At 46.0% G+C, this 16,140-nt stretch overlaps 1 protein-coding gene and 2 pseudogenes across 1 annotated transcript; all 3 read left to right on the plus strand.

Annotated features, from left to right (window-relative positions):
- The first annotated feature begins 269 nt into the window (after nt 1-269).
- LOC138418999 (very-long-chain 3-oxoacyl-CoA reductase-B-like) lies at nt 270-14,015 on the plus strand. The gene is made up of 11 exons (XM_069551068.2): nt 270-548; nt 878-924; nt 4,967-5,042; nt 5,310-5,420; nt 5,578-5,648; nt 11,498-11,542; nt 11,770-11,804; nt 12,016-12,097; nt 12,624-12,689; nt 13,179-13,328; nt 13,519-14,015. Exons 1-11 carry the CDS (start codon nt 386-388, stop codon nt 13,624-13,626), a joined length of 954 nt encoding a protein of 317 aa, XP_069407169.1. The 5' UTR covers nt 270-385; the 3' UTR covers nt 13,627-14,015.
- LOC138418507 (serine/arginine-rich splicing factor 5 pseudogene) lies at nt 9,678-11,428 on the plus strand (annotated as a pseudogene).
- Nucleotides 14,016-14,611: 596 nt separating the features above from the next.
- Nucleotides 14,612-16,139, plus strand: LOC138419551 (retinoblastoma-like protein 1 pseudogene; annotated as a pseudogene).
- Nucleotide 16,140: the final 1 nt, after the last annotated feature.

Raw genomic sequence — 16,140 nt, forward strand, 5'->3', positions numbered from 1 at the left:
GGCGCCTGAACAACGACGTGATTGGTCCCTCGTTTCAGTTCTGGCCTTCACCCACCAACAGCGAGATTGAGTTCAGTGACCCAAATGGAGGTTATCTGTGGGCACCCTTTGCCCAACTCTGTAGGTTGAGGGGAGGCTGGATGTAAGCTGGCTCTGCAGGCTCTGGGAGTGGACTTTGAGCTCAGGTGTGGACCCATCAAGGGGCGGTGTTAAGGCTATGGGCGTGGCTGTTGGTTAGATTAAACCCTCATTGGGCGTAGCTAGGGAGAGAGGCGGGGTGGAACGCTTGACTGGCAGTGTGGGCGGGGCTAACGCCCAGGCTTCTAATAGCTGCCCCCGGAAAAACCCCCTCGGTCCTAGGTCGGGTGATCTGTTGGTTGGGGTTATGATGGAGGCGGAGTGGGACGCGCTGAGAGTGCTGGGAGCGGTTACAGCCCTGTTCCTGCTGCTGTGGGCGACCTGGGCTGTGGGCTCCACAGTCTATGTGCATCTGTTGCCTCAGGCACGCCGGAGCAACCACTGGCTCCGGGCGCACGGGGCCTGGGCGGGTAAGGAAGAAGGGCTCTGCCCTAAGCAGGTAGAGGCGGGGCAGCAGGAACACGGACAGATGACCGGTGAGGACCCCTAGTCAGGGCAGAGGTCAGGGACCCCTGGAAGCATGACGGGTGAAGGCTGGACGTGTATGAAGTCCTCCAACCTGTCCGAGGTGTCAGAGCCCCTTGCTGATGAAAGAGGAGGACGAAAAGCAGGAGGGTTGGGTCTCAGTGAGGGGGGTTCCCAGAAAAGGTGCAAAAAGGGACAAGAGGGACATGAAGTGGATGACGGGGGTAGGAGAGGGTGGGGATCCCCTCCTGCCCTTTCCTCCTCTCCTTTCTAGTGGTGACAGGAGCCACCAGCGGCATCGGCAAGGCTTATGCACATGAGGTGAGCCAGGGCTTGGGGTGGGTGATGGGAGGGCTTCTCCTGTTTGTCTGTTGTCAGCTAACTCTATCAGACTGAGAATGCTGTGCTCTCTCTGGTTCCCGCAGACATCCTCTCCAGGGAGCCTTTCCTCTGCTCCCCAGGTGGGGGCAGGAATCTATTCGTTCAAAACATATTTATATAGCACCTCCATGCACCAGGCATCTTCTAGATGCTAGGAGGTACAACAGTAAACAAAAGAGGTTTTTCTTAAAAAATCAAAAGAACTTGTCTTCTGGAAGCTTATGTTGTAGTGAGGGGAGATAGGTGTAAGATAAACAAATGAAATGTATAGTGTGTCAAGTACTGGAATAGTTGCCATTTCCTTCTCCAGGGGATCTTCCTGACCCAGGGATTGAACCCAGGTCTCCTGCATTGCAGGTGGTTTCTCTACTGCTTGAGCCACCAGGGAAGCCCATCAAATGGTTACAAGAGTTAAAGAGAGGGAATTCTGTGGTGGTCTAGTGGTTAAGACTGTGCTTCCACTGCAGGGGGCAAGGATTCCATCTCTGGTCCTGTCGGGGAACTAAGGTCCCACATGCCACACGGTGTGGCCAAAAAAAGAAAGAAAGACATAGATTTAAAATTTTAAAAAGTTAAAAATAAATCAAGGAAGGAGAAGAGGGAGCCCTGGAGATGTGCAGGTTCCAATTTTTATATAGGGTAATCAAATGTGTCACTGAGAAGACAGCATTGGGCAAAGATGAGAAGGAGATGAGGGATGGAGTCTTGTGAATAACTGGGAGAAGGAATTTCCGGGGAGAAGAAATCACCAGTGCAGAGCCCTGCGGTAGGGAGCATCACTTGTTGGAGAAGCAAGAAAAGGCCGGCTGTGATTGTATCAGAGTCACAAGGAGAGAGGAGCAGTAGGACATGAGGGCAGAAATGCAATTTCAGGACAGATCATGGGGAATCTGGTAGGTTATTGTGGAGACTTTAACATCTACTGAGTGAGATGTGTTTTGAAGAGGGATATGATACTACAGGGGGTGAGGATGCAAGCAGGGAGATTCTGCTTATGCATGCTCTTGCAAAATCCAAGTAAGAGATGTTGATGATTCATCCAAGTGTGATCACATCGGGGCATGAGAAGTACTTGCACTTAGGTTTTATTGAATTATCAGCTCGTTTATTTTGGCTGTGCCAGGTCTTAGTTGACCTGCAGCAAATTCCCTTAGCACAGGGAACCTTTGATCTTCATTGCAACATGCTGCATCTATTAATTGCAGCATATGAGACCTAGTTCCCTGACCAGGAATCAAACCTTGGCCCGCTGCATTGGGAGCACAAGAGTCTTAGCCACTGGGTCACCAGAGAAGTTCCAAATTTCGGACTGATTTTGACATCAGTGCTCATGGATTCTTTACCAGCTGAGCCACAAGGGAAGCCCAAGAACAGTGGAGTGGGTAGCCTATCCCTTCTCCAGCAGATCTTCCCAACCCAGGAATCAAACCAGGGTCTCCTGCTTTACAGGTGGATTTTTTTTTACCAACGGAGCTATAAGTACTGACAAGATTTATTCTAAAGATTGGTTGTAGAGTATGACTCCAAACCTCTGACCTTATATAAACTGAAAATTTGCTAAACCCACTTAGTTTTTGTAACCATTTTGTAGATTTCTTGAGATTTTCTATGTTCATGGATGTGTCATCCATGTACAGAAACAATGTTATTTCTTCTTTCCAATCTGCATACATTTTCTTTCTTTTCTCTGCCTTATTGTACTGCCCAGGAAATTAAATAGGACATTTAGAGAAGGCGTAAGAGGTAACATCCTTGCTTTGTTCCTGTTCTTAGAGGAGAAGTATTCAGTTTTCAACCATTCAGCATAATATTAGGTTTTTAAAATTCATGTATGTGTGTATGTATTTATTTATAGGACCTTTATAAGGTCAAGAGAGGCCCTTTCTATACCTAGGTTGCTAAGAGGTTTTTTGTGTTTTTTTTTTTATCATGGATAGTTGGCTTTTGTCAGGTAATTTTTCTGTCTGTTGAGGTGATCATATGGTTTTCCTTCTTTAGTCTGATTATATGGTAAATTACATCAATTGATTTTGCAAAAGATGAACTAACCCTGCATTCTTGTAATAAATCCCAGCTTGAGCATTACCTCTTATCATTTTCTATATTGCTGGACTTGATTTACTCATATTTCATTGAGAACTTTTGTGTCTAAGTTTATGAGAGATATTAGTTTGTAGTTTTCTTGTCATCTTTGTTTGATTTTTGCTATTAGGATAATGCTGACCTCATAAAATAAATTACTTATAGGATCTGTGACCAGAATACCTCAAAGCATGGAGCTGCCATTACTGCAATGGAGTTGAACTGAGGCGAGGACCAGGTTTGGGGGAAGTGGAAAGGAGTCTAGTTTTGGGCATTCTAAGTTTGGCGTTTTGGACATTCTATCTTCCTTGGTGGCTCAGATGATAAAGAGTCTGCCTGCAATGCGAGAGACCCAGGTTTGATCCCTGGGTTGGGAAGATCCCCTGGAATAGGAAATGACAACCTCCAATATTCCTACGTGGGAAATCCCATGGACAGAGGAGCCTGGCAGGCTATATAGTCCATGGGGTTGCAAACAGTTGGACATGACTAAGCGACTAACACACACATTTGAGATACCAGTTAGGTATCCGAGTTGTGAAGTTCCAGAAGTTGGAAATGCCATTCTGGAGTTCAGAATGGGTGGAGATAGAAATTGGAGCATCAACATCATAACAATGCCATTTAAAGTCCTAAGACTAGGGGTCCTCCCTGGTGATCCAGCGGTAAAGAATCCATTTGCTAGTGCAGGAGACATGAGTTTGATCCCTGGTCTGGGAAGATCTCACACGCTGAGGAGCAACTAAGTCCATGCCTCACAACTACTGAGCTTGTGCCCTAGAGCCTGGAAGCCACAGGTACTGAGCCCATATCCTGCAACTACTGAAGCCCATGTGCCTATAGCCCGTGCTCTCCAACAAGAGAAGCCACCAGGAAGAGAGACCCGAGCACTGCACCTAGAGTGTAGCCCCTGCCTGCCACCACTAGAGAAAAGCCCGCACTACAGTGAAAACCCAGCACAGCCAAAAATAAAATACATAATATTGTAAAAAATAAAGTCCCAATACTAGATGAGATGCCCATGGTAGTGGATGTGGATGGAGAAGGGGAGCACAGTCTGAATCCCCCCAAAGTGCTCCCTGGAGCACTCAAAGTTAAGACGCAGGGAAGATGAGGCACAAGATCTGAGCCAGAGCAGGAGGGAATCCAAGGTTGGAAGAGCTGTCTTGGAAGCCAGGGAAAGAACGTTGCCTGGAGGAGGGGTTGATGAACGTGTCAGCTAGTGCTGGGAGGTGCTGAGAACGGCACTGGGTTTACCACCATGGAGGTTACTGTTGACCAGAGTGGTTTGGGTGGCACAGTGGGGGCAGGAGTCCAACTGGAATGGGTACAAGCAGCCCGGGAGAGAGCCAGGGTAAGCAGTTCTTAGAATGTTGAGTAAAGTGGGGTGGCGTGATGAGAAATGGGGGAGCACCGAAACAAAGACCTTCTGGCAGGTCTGCACGTTGGATGGGGATCATCCAGAAAAGAGAGAGCGTGATGCAGGGGGAAAATGGGAGAAACCTGCAGCGATGTCCCGGATCGGGCACGAAGGCAGGGGAGGCTAGTTGCTGTTTAGTCACTAAGTCGTGTGCGACTCTGTTGTGACCTATGTACTGTAGCCCTCCAGGACCCTCTGTCCATGGGATTTCCCAGGCAAGAATACTTCATTCAGTGCACCCTGGACTGTGTGCTGTTCTTTCAGCTAGCCAGCCTTTGCGCAAGGGCCTGCGCTGCACTTGCTGTTCCTTCTGCCTGGAATAGTCTGGCCCCAGAATGCATGCTCCGCGAGGGCCGACTTCCCTTGTTTCTCTTTTGTTCATCTCTGCATCCGCAGCGCCTACAACAGTGCAGCACGCTGTCAGCACACAGTAAATATTTGTGACTTTCGTGAATAAATAAACGAATGCATCTCCTGCAGCTCGCCCGGAGAGGTCTGAACGTCGTCCTCATCAGTCGAGACCTGAGCAAGTTGAAGCACGAGGCAAGGGAGATAGGTGAGTAAAGGAAAGGAGGGGAGCTCAGAAACGCGGCCCTCATGGCTCACGGGCTGAGGTTTGACGGGGTGTGGTCGGGGCGTGGTCGAAGGCGTGGTCGAGGCAGGTGCAGGGAGCACGCTCCCACTGCCTCTGCGGCCTGCGAAGGATGGGGTAAGGGCCTGGGGCTGAACTGAGACTGGAGTGAGATGCAGGCAGAGATGAGTTACAGCCAAAAGCCTGGCTCCCACTCCGCCTCTGCCCCTCAACCCCTCACACACTTCCCAGAGCGGCTTTACGGCAAAAGTACACGAGTGATTCAGGTGGATTTCACCGGGGGCTTGGAAATCTACGAGACCATTGAGGCGGGACTGAAGGACCTGGAGATCGGAGTATTGGGTATGTCCCTGTGCCTGTTGGGAGAAGCGCTGCTCTCAGCCGCCCTCGGGCTCACCCTGACCCCGGAACACTCTCCTGGCAAACACTCCCCTTTGGCCCCGCCCGGTGTCCCAGGGACTGTTGGAGTGACACAAGCACTTTGTCCCCTCTCATTCAGTAAACAACGTGGGCCAAAAATATACAACCCACTTGAGTAGACTGCTCGACTGTGAGGAGGACGTCGGCAAAGTGAGTAACACCGAGAACTAGTCCGCGGGACCGCTGTCTTACACTGCTCCCTCTGTTGGAAAACCTCGCGCAGTACACTAGCTTGATTAAGTGGAGAGCTAGGAATCTATGCTCTCCTTCCATGGGGCGCCCTTCTGCAGTGCTCAACCAGGACCACTGTCTAAATTGAGTCTGGTTCTGCCCGTTTTATATTCTCCGGTGCTAACTTTCTGGAGAAATGAGGGACTTCCCTGGCGGTCCAGTGGTTAAGACTCCGTACTTCCAATGGGGGGGTGGGGGTGGGGGTGGGCCGGGGTTGTGGGTTCTGTCTGTGGTCAGGGAAATAAGATCTCACGTGGCCAACAGTGTGGCCAAAAAAAGAGTAGGGGGCGGGGAATGAGCCACATGGAAAAATCAGCGCCTCAGTCTCATATCTATAAAATGGGAATCAGTGTTTTTTTGCTGACCTCGTAGAGCTGATAAGATATCAGCTGATAAGACAACATAATGCGCATAAACCTAAGTTGTATACTCCATAAATGAGGGCTATTATTATTAAACATAGGAGATCAGGATGGCTTTTAAATTCTCTATTGTTAGTTCTAATCATGTTAGTTTAAGACGTCTGTTGTGGGAGTGGGTCCAGTAAAAGTACCTAAGGCGTTGATAAGACTAGCGAGTGGGGGCACTCTCCATCCCCCTTCTGATGTCTGTCAGAAGCTTTCCCTGTCCCTTTATCACATTAACAAAACTTTGCTATACACACACACACAAATAAATAAATTCTAAATATTATTATTTCAGAAGGAATGCATAAGGGAGTGGGAGCGAGGTCCAAGAGGGAGGGGATATATGTATACACAGAGCTGATTCACTTCGTTGTGCAGCAGAAACTAACACAACAATGTAAAGCAATTATGCTCCCATAAAAATTAATCTGTGCTAACAGAAGTCAGAAAAGAAAACGAAGGCATAGGCTCATTTTAGAAAATGCAAGGAGAATCAGCCTGTGTATTCTGCCTCTGGTATTAGAGGAAGCTGTGACTGAAGACTAACCCTGCAAATGAGAACGAGTAGGAGAGCTGGATAAAATAGTTTTAAAATAACTGTTTGAAGGCATCAACCTACTAAGTCAATGAGGAATTGTCACATCAAGATTTGAGGGAAGAGAGAATCCAAGAGAGGTGAGATCTGACGTTTGAAGCAACATTCCCCTTCAACATGGATAGTGTTTGGAGCTGCAACAAATAACATAGCACAAAGCTTTGGAAACTATCTCAGATTTTAGGTTGGAATCCTGAACACTGTAATCCAGGAGTTAGGGTAAAGTAGGTTTCATAGGCCCTGGAAGAGGGCATGGGAACCCACTCCAGTATCCTTGCCTGGAGAATCCCATGGACGGAGGAGCCTGGTGCGCTACAGTCCAGCGGGTCACAAAGACTTGGAGATGACTGAGCGACTAAGCACAGCACAGCAGCAGGTTTCATAGGAACTGAAGCCAACTCTCGGATGATCTTAATTCCACTGGGATTATGTGGATCTGATATTTTGGCATCCCCTAGTTTAGCTACCTGGGAGACGCAAACCCAAACCATTTTTAGAGAAAAACAGTGTAGTCCAGAGACTCAAATTAGCAGTTAAATTTTTTTAATATTAAATATTCAGCACCAAAAAAATATAACCAGGAGTATTAGAAGAAAATTCAAGATTGAACACAAGAGAAATAATAGATAATATAACAAGGTCCACATGGAGCCAGGGTAATGGAAATATCAGCATTTAATTTTTAAAAAGATTGTGACATATATAACATAAAACTTGCCATTTTAACGATTTTAAAGTTTGCAACTTCGTGGTATTAAATACATTCACAATGTAGTACAGCCGTCACCACCGTGTATTTCCAAAACTTTTCCATCATCCCAAACAGAAGCTCATTAAGCAGTATAAGTTAAATACAGGACCTGTAAGTTAAACAGGTCCTATTAAGCAGTATCTCCACATTCTTCCCTATTCCCTGGTAACATCTATTTCTACTTTTCTGTGTCTACAAGCTTGCTAATTCTAGATACCTCATACAGGAAAAATCACAGAATAGTTTTCCTTTGGTGTCTGGCTTATTTCAGTTAGCATGTTTTCAACTTCATCTGTGTTGTTAGCAAATATCAGAATTTCATTCTTTTTCTGTTCTTTGCTTTTAAGTTATGGGAAATATATATAACTTAAATTTTGTCATTTTGACTCTTATGTGTGCAGTTCAGTGGTATTGTGTACACTCAGACTGATGTGAAACAATCCCCTCCATCCATCTCCAGAACTTTTTCGGCTCTCTACCTGTTGAACAGTAACCCCAGTTCCTAACTACCTGCAGGTCCTGGAAACCACCATTCTGTCTCTGTGAATTTGCCTATTCTAGGTGCCTCCTATAAGTGGAATCATCCTGTATTTATTCTTTTGGGCCTTGTTTGTTTCACTTAGCATAGTATTTTCAGGGTCCATCCATGTCACAGCCTGTGTCCCAATTGTCTTTTTAAGGCTGAATAATATTCCATGGTATGTATTAATATGTATCACCCTTTATCTCTACACTGTTGATAGATACTTGGGTTGTTTCCACCTATTGGCTGTTGTGAATAATGCTGCTATGAACCGTTGATGTACCAATATCTGTTGAGTACCTGCTTTTTATTCCCCAAACTTTCAACTTTTTATTTTGTATTGGGGTATAGCCAATTAGCAATGTTCTGGTAGTTTCAGGTGAGCAGTGAAGGGACTCAGCCATACATAGGCATGTATCCATTCTTCCCCAAACTCCCCTCCCATTCAAGCTGGCACATAACGTTGAACAGAGTTCCACATACTATACGATAGGTCCTTGTTGGTTATCCATTTTAAATACAGCAGTGTTGGGTTTTAGTTCAGTTTAGTCGCTCAGTCGTGTCCGACTCTTTGAGACCCCATGAATCGTAGCACGCCAGGCCTCCCTGTCCACTACCAACTCCTGGAGTTCACTCAGACTCATGTCCATTGAGTCGGTGATGCCATCCAGCCATCTCATCCTCGGTTGTCCCCTTCTCCTGCCCCCAATCCCTCCCAGCATCAGAGTCTTTTCCAGAGTCAACTCTTGGCATGAGGTGGCCAAAGTACTGGAGTTCAGCTTTAGCATCATTCCTTCCAAAGAAATCCCAGGGCTGATCTCCTTTAGAATGGACTGGGTGGATCTCCTTGCAGTCCATGGGACTCTCAGGAGTCTTCAACACCACAGTTCAAAAGCATCAATTCTTCGGCGCTCAGCCTTCTTCACAGTCCAACTCTCACATCCATACATGACCACAGGAAAAACCATAGCCTTGACTAGACGGACCTTTGTTGGCAAAGTAATGTCTCTGCTTTTGAATATACTGTCTAGGTTGGTCATAACTTTTCTTCCAAGGAGTAAGCGTCTTTTAATTTGATGGCTGCAATCACCATCTGCAGTGATTTTGGAGCCCAAAAAAATAAAGTCTGACCCTGTTTCCACTGTTTCCCCATCTATTTCCCATGAAGTGATGGGACCGGATGCCATGATCTTCGTTTTCTAAATGTTGAGCTTTAAGCCAACTTTTTCACTCTCCTCTTTCACTTTCATCAAGAGGCTTTTAGTGTTGGGTACCTGCTTTTAATTCTTTTGGGCATATACCCAGAAGTGGAAATGATGGATGCAAGATTAGTCTGGCTAATATCAGGGTCCCTTGAGATTCCATATAAATTTTGGGCAGGGTTTTTCTTTCTGCAAAATATGCTACTAGGCTTTTAATAGCAGTTGAATTGAATCTTTTAAAAAATGTTTTATTTATTTATTTGGTTGCGCTGGGTCTTAGTTGCGGCTGTGGGATCTTTTAGTTCCGCCTGTGGGTTCTAGTTCCTTGACCAGGGACTGACCTGGCCCCCTGTATTGCGAATGTAGAGTCTTAGCCACTGGACCACCAAGGAAGTCCCAATACTTCCTTTATGTGGGTAGAAGCTAAAGATTTGTGTTCAGTTTTTACTCTAAGATTTGCGCACTTTGGTATGTATATGGTATGCATTTATAAATAGTTTACTGATCAGAAAATCCAAAGAGAGATGTTTACGAAAAGAAGGTGAAAATCTCCCTTCTCCCTTCAATCTTATTCCCCACAAGTGCCCCCCAGTTTAAAATAGTGATAGATTTTTCTCTTTATGCCTACAGAAGGATGTATATGTAATTTTTATCCAAATGGTGGCAGCCTATTGTTCTGCACTTTACCTTTCACAAGTAGACATGTATCTTGGGGATCATTTTAATCAGAATAATTAGCTGATCCATTCTTTTTACTTGTTGTTCAGTGGTCTATCCATGGGCTACCCAGTGTTTATTTAGTCATCCCAGTATTGATGGATATTCAGGCTGTTTCCTGGTATATCTGACTACAAATTGTGTTATAATGTGTATTTTTGGACATATGCATTCCCCATATATGTGAGTATCTTAGAAAGGAATACATTTCCAGAAGTGGAGTTGATGCGTCGAAGTTTATGTGTATTTTTAATTCTAGTAGATGCAACTTTTAAAAACTGTGTTCCACATTAAAAGAAAAGTAGGCTAGAAAATATGGGAGTTGTGGCAGAGTTGTGGTGAAGGAAAGGACTGATTGAGTCAGTTGTGGAGAGACATAGACGAGTTGAGTCCTGGTCTGCGGGGAGGCGGCCGGCTCTATCGCAGACTACGGACCTCTCTGGGTCTCAGCTGCCAAAGATCCTGTCCGGTAGAAAGTACTAGCCGGACACGAGTGGCTGTCCAGTATTCATCGGGAGGCTAAATCCGGCGGCCAGGGAGAAAGATGTGGAAAGATTCTTCAAGGGGTATGGACGAATAAGAGATATTGATCTGAAAAGAGGCTTTGGTTTTGTGGAATTTGAAGATCCCAGGGATTCGGATGATGCTGTATATGAACTTGATGGAAAAGAACTCTGCAGTGAAAGGGTTACAATTGAACATGCTAGGGCTCGATCTCGAGGTGGAAGAGGTAGAGGACGCTACTCCAACCGTTTTAGTAGTCGCAGACCCCGAAATGATAGATGAAATGCTCCACCTGTAAGAACAGAAAATCGGCTTATAGTTGAGAATTTATCTTCAAGAGTCAGCTGGCAGGATCTCAAAGATTTCATGAGACAAGCTGGGGAAGTAACCTTTGCGGATGCACATCGACCTAAATTAAATGAGGGGGTAGTTGAGTTTGCCTTTTATGGTGACTTAAAGAATGCTATTGAAAAACTTTCTGGAAAAGAAATAAACGGGAGAAAAATCAAATTAATTGAAGGCAGCAAAAGGCACAGTAGGTCACGAAGCAGGTCTCGTTCCCGTACTAGGAGTTCCTCGAGGTCTCGTAGCCGATCTTGTTCCCGGAGTCGCAAGTCTTACAGCCGGTCCAGGAGCCGGAGTCGGAGCCAGAGCAAGTCTCGTTCTGTTAGTAGGTCTCCTGTGCCTGAGAAGAGCCAGAAACGTGGTTCTTCAAGTAGATCTAAGTCTCCAGCATCTGTGGATCGCCAGAGGTCCCGGTCCCGGTCCCGGTCCCGGTCAAGGTCCAGATCAGTTGACAGTGGCAATTAAACTGTAAATAACTTGCCCTAGGGGCCTTTAAAAAAAAAATTCCCAAACCATACTTGCTAAAAATTCTGGTAAGTATGTGCTTTTCTGTGGGGTGGGATTTGGAGGGGGGTGGGTTGGGCTGGATATCTTTGTAGATGTGGACCACCAGAGGTTGTTGCAAACCAATTGTATTAAATGTCTTTTGATAAGCCTTCTGCTCACAAAAAAAAAAAAAAAAAAAAAAAGGAAAGGACTGATTGGTTCCATTTTCTTCCCCTAGAAACTCCAGGATATTATAAACTGCAACATGCTGTCTGTGGCCCAGGTGAGTCAGGGCTAGGAGGGACTGGGTTCAGAGTCAGCGTAGCTCTGACCACTCTGGGTGGTCCTCAATATCCCCCAGTACTGGACTTGGCATGGAGGCAGTGCTAGCGGAATAGTCCCTGATGGAAAGTAGGGGGACAGGAGTGAACGTGAGGAGGGGTCGGGAGTCTGGGCAGGTGAAAGCAGTGGAAAGAAGGAAAGACAGGATCCTCTTCATTCTTCCTGCAGATGACTAGAATCCTCCTGCCCCGAATGGTCAGCAGGTAAGAGGCAGTCTCTTTGTCTTTCACTCTGGATCTTTCCCATCCAACCTCTGCCTATTTCTATTCCCCAGCTCTCCCATTTACATTTCCACCTCCTCCCTATCTCTCTGATCTTTCTGGTTAGCACAGCGACTAAAGGGTGGGAAAATCACTAGGACCCTCTCTTCCCCATTGGCAGTGACTGCCTTCCAACTAATGGTTCCTCCTCCAGGGGCAAAGGCATCATCATCAACATATCTTCAGTAGCCGACAGGAAGCCCTATCCATATTTAGCAGTGTATGCGGCCACCAAGGTACCCAGACCCACAGACCGGGCACCGGCTGGCTGGCATGCTGTCATTCCTACAGTAGCCCTTAATTCTGGCCCTGAAGGTTATGGCGGAAAAGACCCGAATGCGTGCGTGTGTGTGTGTGTGTGTGTGTGTGTGAGAGAGAGAGAGAGAGATGTATCACCAGAGTCTGAGGCTATTAATAGGTCAGATATCTCGGGCACAGTCCAGTGGGCAAGTCAGATTTTGTGTTCTTTTTTTAAGAGAAAAGAAAGCTAGGATTTCGAGAACCTGTGCGGTGGGAGGAGGTCAGGGAATACACAGAGACTGGCGCGGCTGGAATGGAGAGTGAGAGTATGGGAACAAAAAGAGGGCTTAGAGCAAAGAAACTTGCAGGTGTTAAGGTGAGAACCTGAGCCGTAAGGGAGGGGCCCCTCCGGGAACGAGGGAATGTTCTAGGATACGGGACTGCACGCCGGGACAGGGGGCAGGCTGGAGGACTCCACGCGGAAAGCTCGTGGTCCTGGGACCCGCCTCTCCTTCTCCGCAGGCCTTTGTGCGAAGCTTCTCCGTGGCCGTGGGCACAGAGTACCGCTCCAAAGGTGTCATCGTGCAGGTGCCTGACTCCGGAGGGAAGGAGCTCGAGAGGGGCAGGAGGGGCAACTCACGAGGGGCGGGCTCTGAAGGAGGAGGAGCTTGGATTCAGTGGAGGCTCCTAGGAGCAGGGGCGGGCTGGGAATGAGGTGGGGGTGAGGTCAAAAAGCTTCGGTGGATGTAAATCAACTATACTTCAGTAAAATTTAAGAAAGAAAGGAAGGGAAGGGAGGGGAAAAAAGAAAAGAGGGAGAGAGAAGAAGGGAGGAAGGAAGGAAAAGAGAGAGAAAGAGGGAAGAAGGAAGGAAGAACCTTTTTTAAGAAAAAGCTTCCGTGGCACGAAAGTCGCAAGGGGTGGGTTCTCGAGGGGGCGTGGCCAGGGAGGCGTGGTCAGCACATCTGGGGGCGTGGTCCGCAAGAGGGGTGGGATTCAGGGATTCTCGGAGAGGGCCCGGGAGCTTGGGATTGGGAGGGAAGGGAGTTCTTATCTTGATCCATTTCCTACCTGCAGACAGTGAGCCCCTTTTTGGTTGAAACAAATATGACCTATCCCTTGAGAAAGGGACTGCTCGTGGTGAGCGCCGAAGACTTCGCTCGGCAAGCATTGGACACGCTTGGCCTCACTTCTGAAACCACTGGGTGCCTCAGCCACGCTATTCAGGTGCTTTCCTGCGGACAGTCCTAGGATGCGAGCTGATTGGGACAGCCCCTGGTGCGGGTCCACTAGTCCTCAGAAAGGGGGAGATGGACAGAGAAGGGGAGGGCCCCCAGCCCGGGCTGGGGAGCCGGGAGAGGAGAGGGGAGACTCAAGAATGGGGCGTGTCTTGATCCTTGGTACTTCTCCTTCCCAGGATTTCCTGCTGACCATGCTCCTGCCCAGTTGGTTTTTTATGAGTCCTAGGGGATTTACTCTGTTGGAGAGCCTTAATGTAGCAGGATTCTTTTCTGAAAGAATTTGACTAAAGGCCTTGAAGGCGTGACCGCATGTCTGTCGCCCCCCGCCCCTTACCAGAGTCCTAAAACAGAACCGTTGTTAGGGAGACCGAACAAACAGACCAGTGGAACGGAATTGGTCTCCCAGATACCCGGACATTAGTGACAGCAGCAGCATCTCAACTCTCTGACAGCAAGATGGAGCTCTTAATATGTGCCGCTAAGACTAGATAGACATTTGGAGAAAAACAAATACACACACACACATACATAACATATATGTACAAATATAGCTTGTAGCAATGATAGGTGCACAATTTTGTGAAATACTAAACCCACTAAAATGTACACAATTAAAAAGGGTGAATTTTATGGTATGTGAATTAAATCTCAATAAAAATACTTTTAAAACAGAGAGCCCCTGTGTATGTATATATATATATTTATGTATAAAGTTGGATTTAGTTCTCACAACATGTACCTGCATAAACTCCAAATAAATTAGAAATCCCTAAATCGCTGTGTGAAAGTGGAAACACATCAACCAGAAGAATCCATGAATGAATTTCTTTCCATCTTGAAAGTGGGAGAATCTTTTATTATTAATATTGAAAATTAAAAGCAGCAAAAAAAAAATTGAACTGTGGTTAATGACATACAGGCTGAATTATTTAGGGAAAGTGTACTGATGTCTGCAATTTACTTTGAAATGCATTGAAAAGTTAGATGGATAGAGTAAATAGAAATACAGTTAGACAAATATGGCAAAATGTTGGTAACAGAGTCTAAGTGATAGACACACGTACACCTCTTTCAACTTTCTTGCGTGTTTGAAATTTTCCATAATAAAATGTTGGGAGAAATCCAGGAGCAATCAAGTTAAATTTATAAATAAAACGACTTAAGCAGATTTATAAGTCACTTAAGATGATATGCTTTTTATCACGTTTCTGGTGAAGGACAGGCTCGGAACCCTGGAGAAGAAACGGACTTTTTTGAGGCGAAGCGCGGATGTGGACCATCGAAGAGCCGTCGTTCTTCGCCCGCCTTGGTGCGGGTGGTTGTGGGTAGCGCTCAGCGGAAGGAGGATAAACAAGGGCGGGCACCAAGCTGAGGCAGGTGGCGGTGGTGGTGGGATGTGGGTGGCGCGGCGGACGTTTTGTGTCGGGAGCTGAACCTGGCCGAGGGGAACTCAAGCTAACTCCGCCGCCATCCAGGACATCTACGGCCTAGAGGAAGTTACACATTGGTCGGCTTGTTCGTTATCTGTCGCCTGCCTCAAAAACATTATCCCCACAGTTGGAAACCGTATCTTGGAAGGAAATTAAGCGAAACGCAATTTTGAGGTGTCTACTGTAATTTTCAAAAAAATTTGAGCCAATTTTTAAAGATGTGTTTCAAAATCCATGTGAAGCGCCACCAAAGTTACCACGAAGCAGGAAGCAGAGGAGTCCTTGCAGTGTTAAGGAGCTTTTTAATTTCTTTTGGACACTTTGTTTATACTGAGGATAATTTTCATATGACTGGAGATGATTTAGTAAACTCATCATTTCCTTCTGTGCTGCTTGGATCCGATTTTCGCCAGTGACATTATATGCTCAAATTGACGAGACTCCTTGAATTCATCTTTAAAGGTTTACCATCCTGATTTTCGTATTGCTGATTTTAGAGCTTCTGTATAGCCTGGCTGCATCACTGCTGTACTGTGTGAACTATAGCCAGAGGGATAAAGGAGCACTACTTTAAGCCATATGTTTCAAAACTATTTGACAGGAAGACTTTAAAGGAGAGAATGCCTCCTGGGCCTTTCCAGTTTACTGACAATAGCGAAGCAGTGAACACGGAGTGTGAAGAATATGTTTTAACCATTGGTGGTTATGATGAGAAGCTCTTTTGGGGAGAATATGCAGAAGAGGAAATAAACTCCTGGAAGGTTCACTGGTGATGCCCTGTTTGGAAACGGACAACCCAGACTACTGTGGAGTGTAACCATCAACAATACTTTGAAACAAACATTATTTATACCTTCTACCCCACTGACAGGGCAGCAGTATTTAAGAGAAAAAGTAGCAGTCACTAACTCTTGTTGCTTTCAGTCACTCAAAGTGTGAGCTGATTACAGAGTATTGTGGCTGGATTAAAAAATTAAGTAACCAAGTTATAAATATTTTTGAGTCTTGTTTGTGTAATCCAAGGGAAAACATAATGAAACTAGTGAGAGAGACTCTGCCAACACTATACTCAGTCAACAGATGAACAGCCAGAATCTTGCATAGACTTTGCTGTAAACAGGAACTTGCAGAAATTTTGTATTATGAAATATGAGAGACTGCAATGGTTCAGGCAACACAAAGACTTCATGGAATAGACATGTCAGTTATTTTAGAGCAGGATATATATTTTTCATCATTCCCTGATGGCCTGTTGTTTCAAAATGGTCCTCTTTGCCTATAGCTCACTTCATACTTTTCTCTGGATTACTGAAGTTTTTAATCTGTGGCCATTTTATTTTTGTAAGATTATAGAGGTGGTGGAGTGAC

This window comes from Ovis canadensis, chromosome 14, assembly GCF_042477335.2.
Source record: "Ovis canadensis isolate MfBH-ARS-UI-01 breed Bighorn chromosome 14, ARS-UI_OviCan_v2, whole genome shotgun sequence".
NCBI classification, from domain to species: domain Eukaryota; kingdom Metazoa; phylum Chordata; class Mammalia; order Artiodactyla; family Bovidae; genus Ovis; species Ovis canadensis.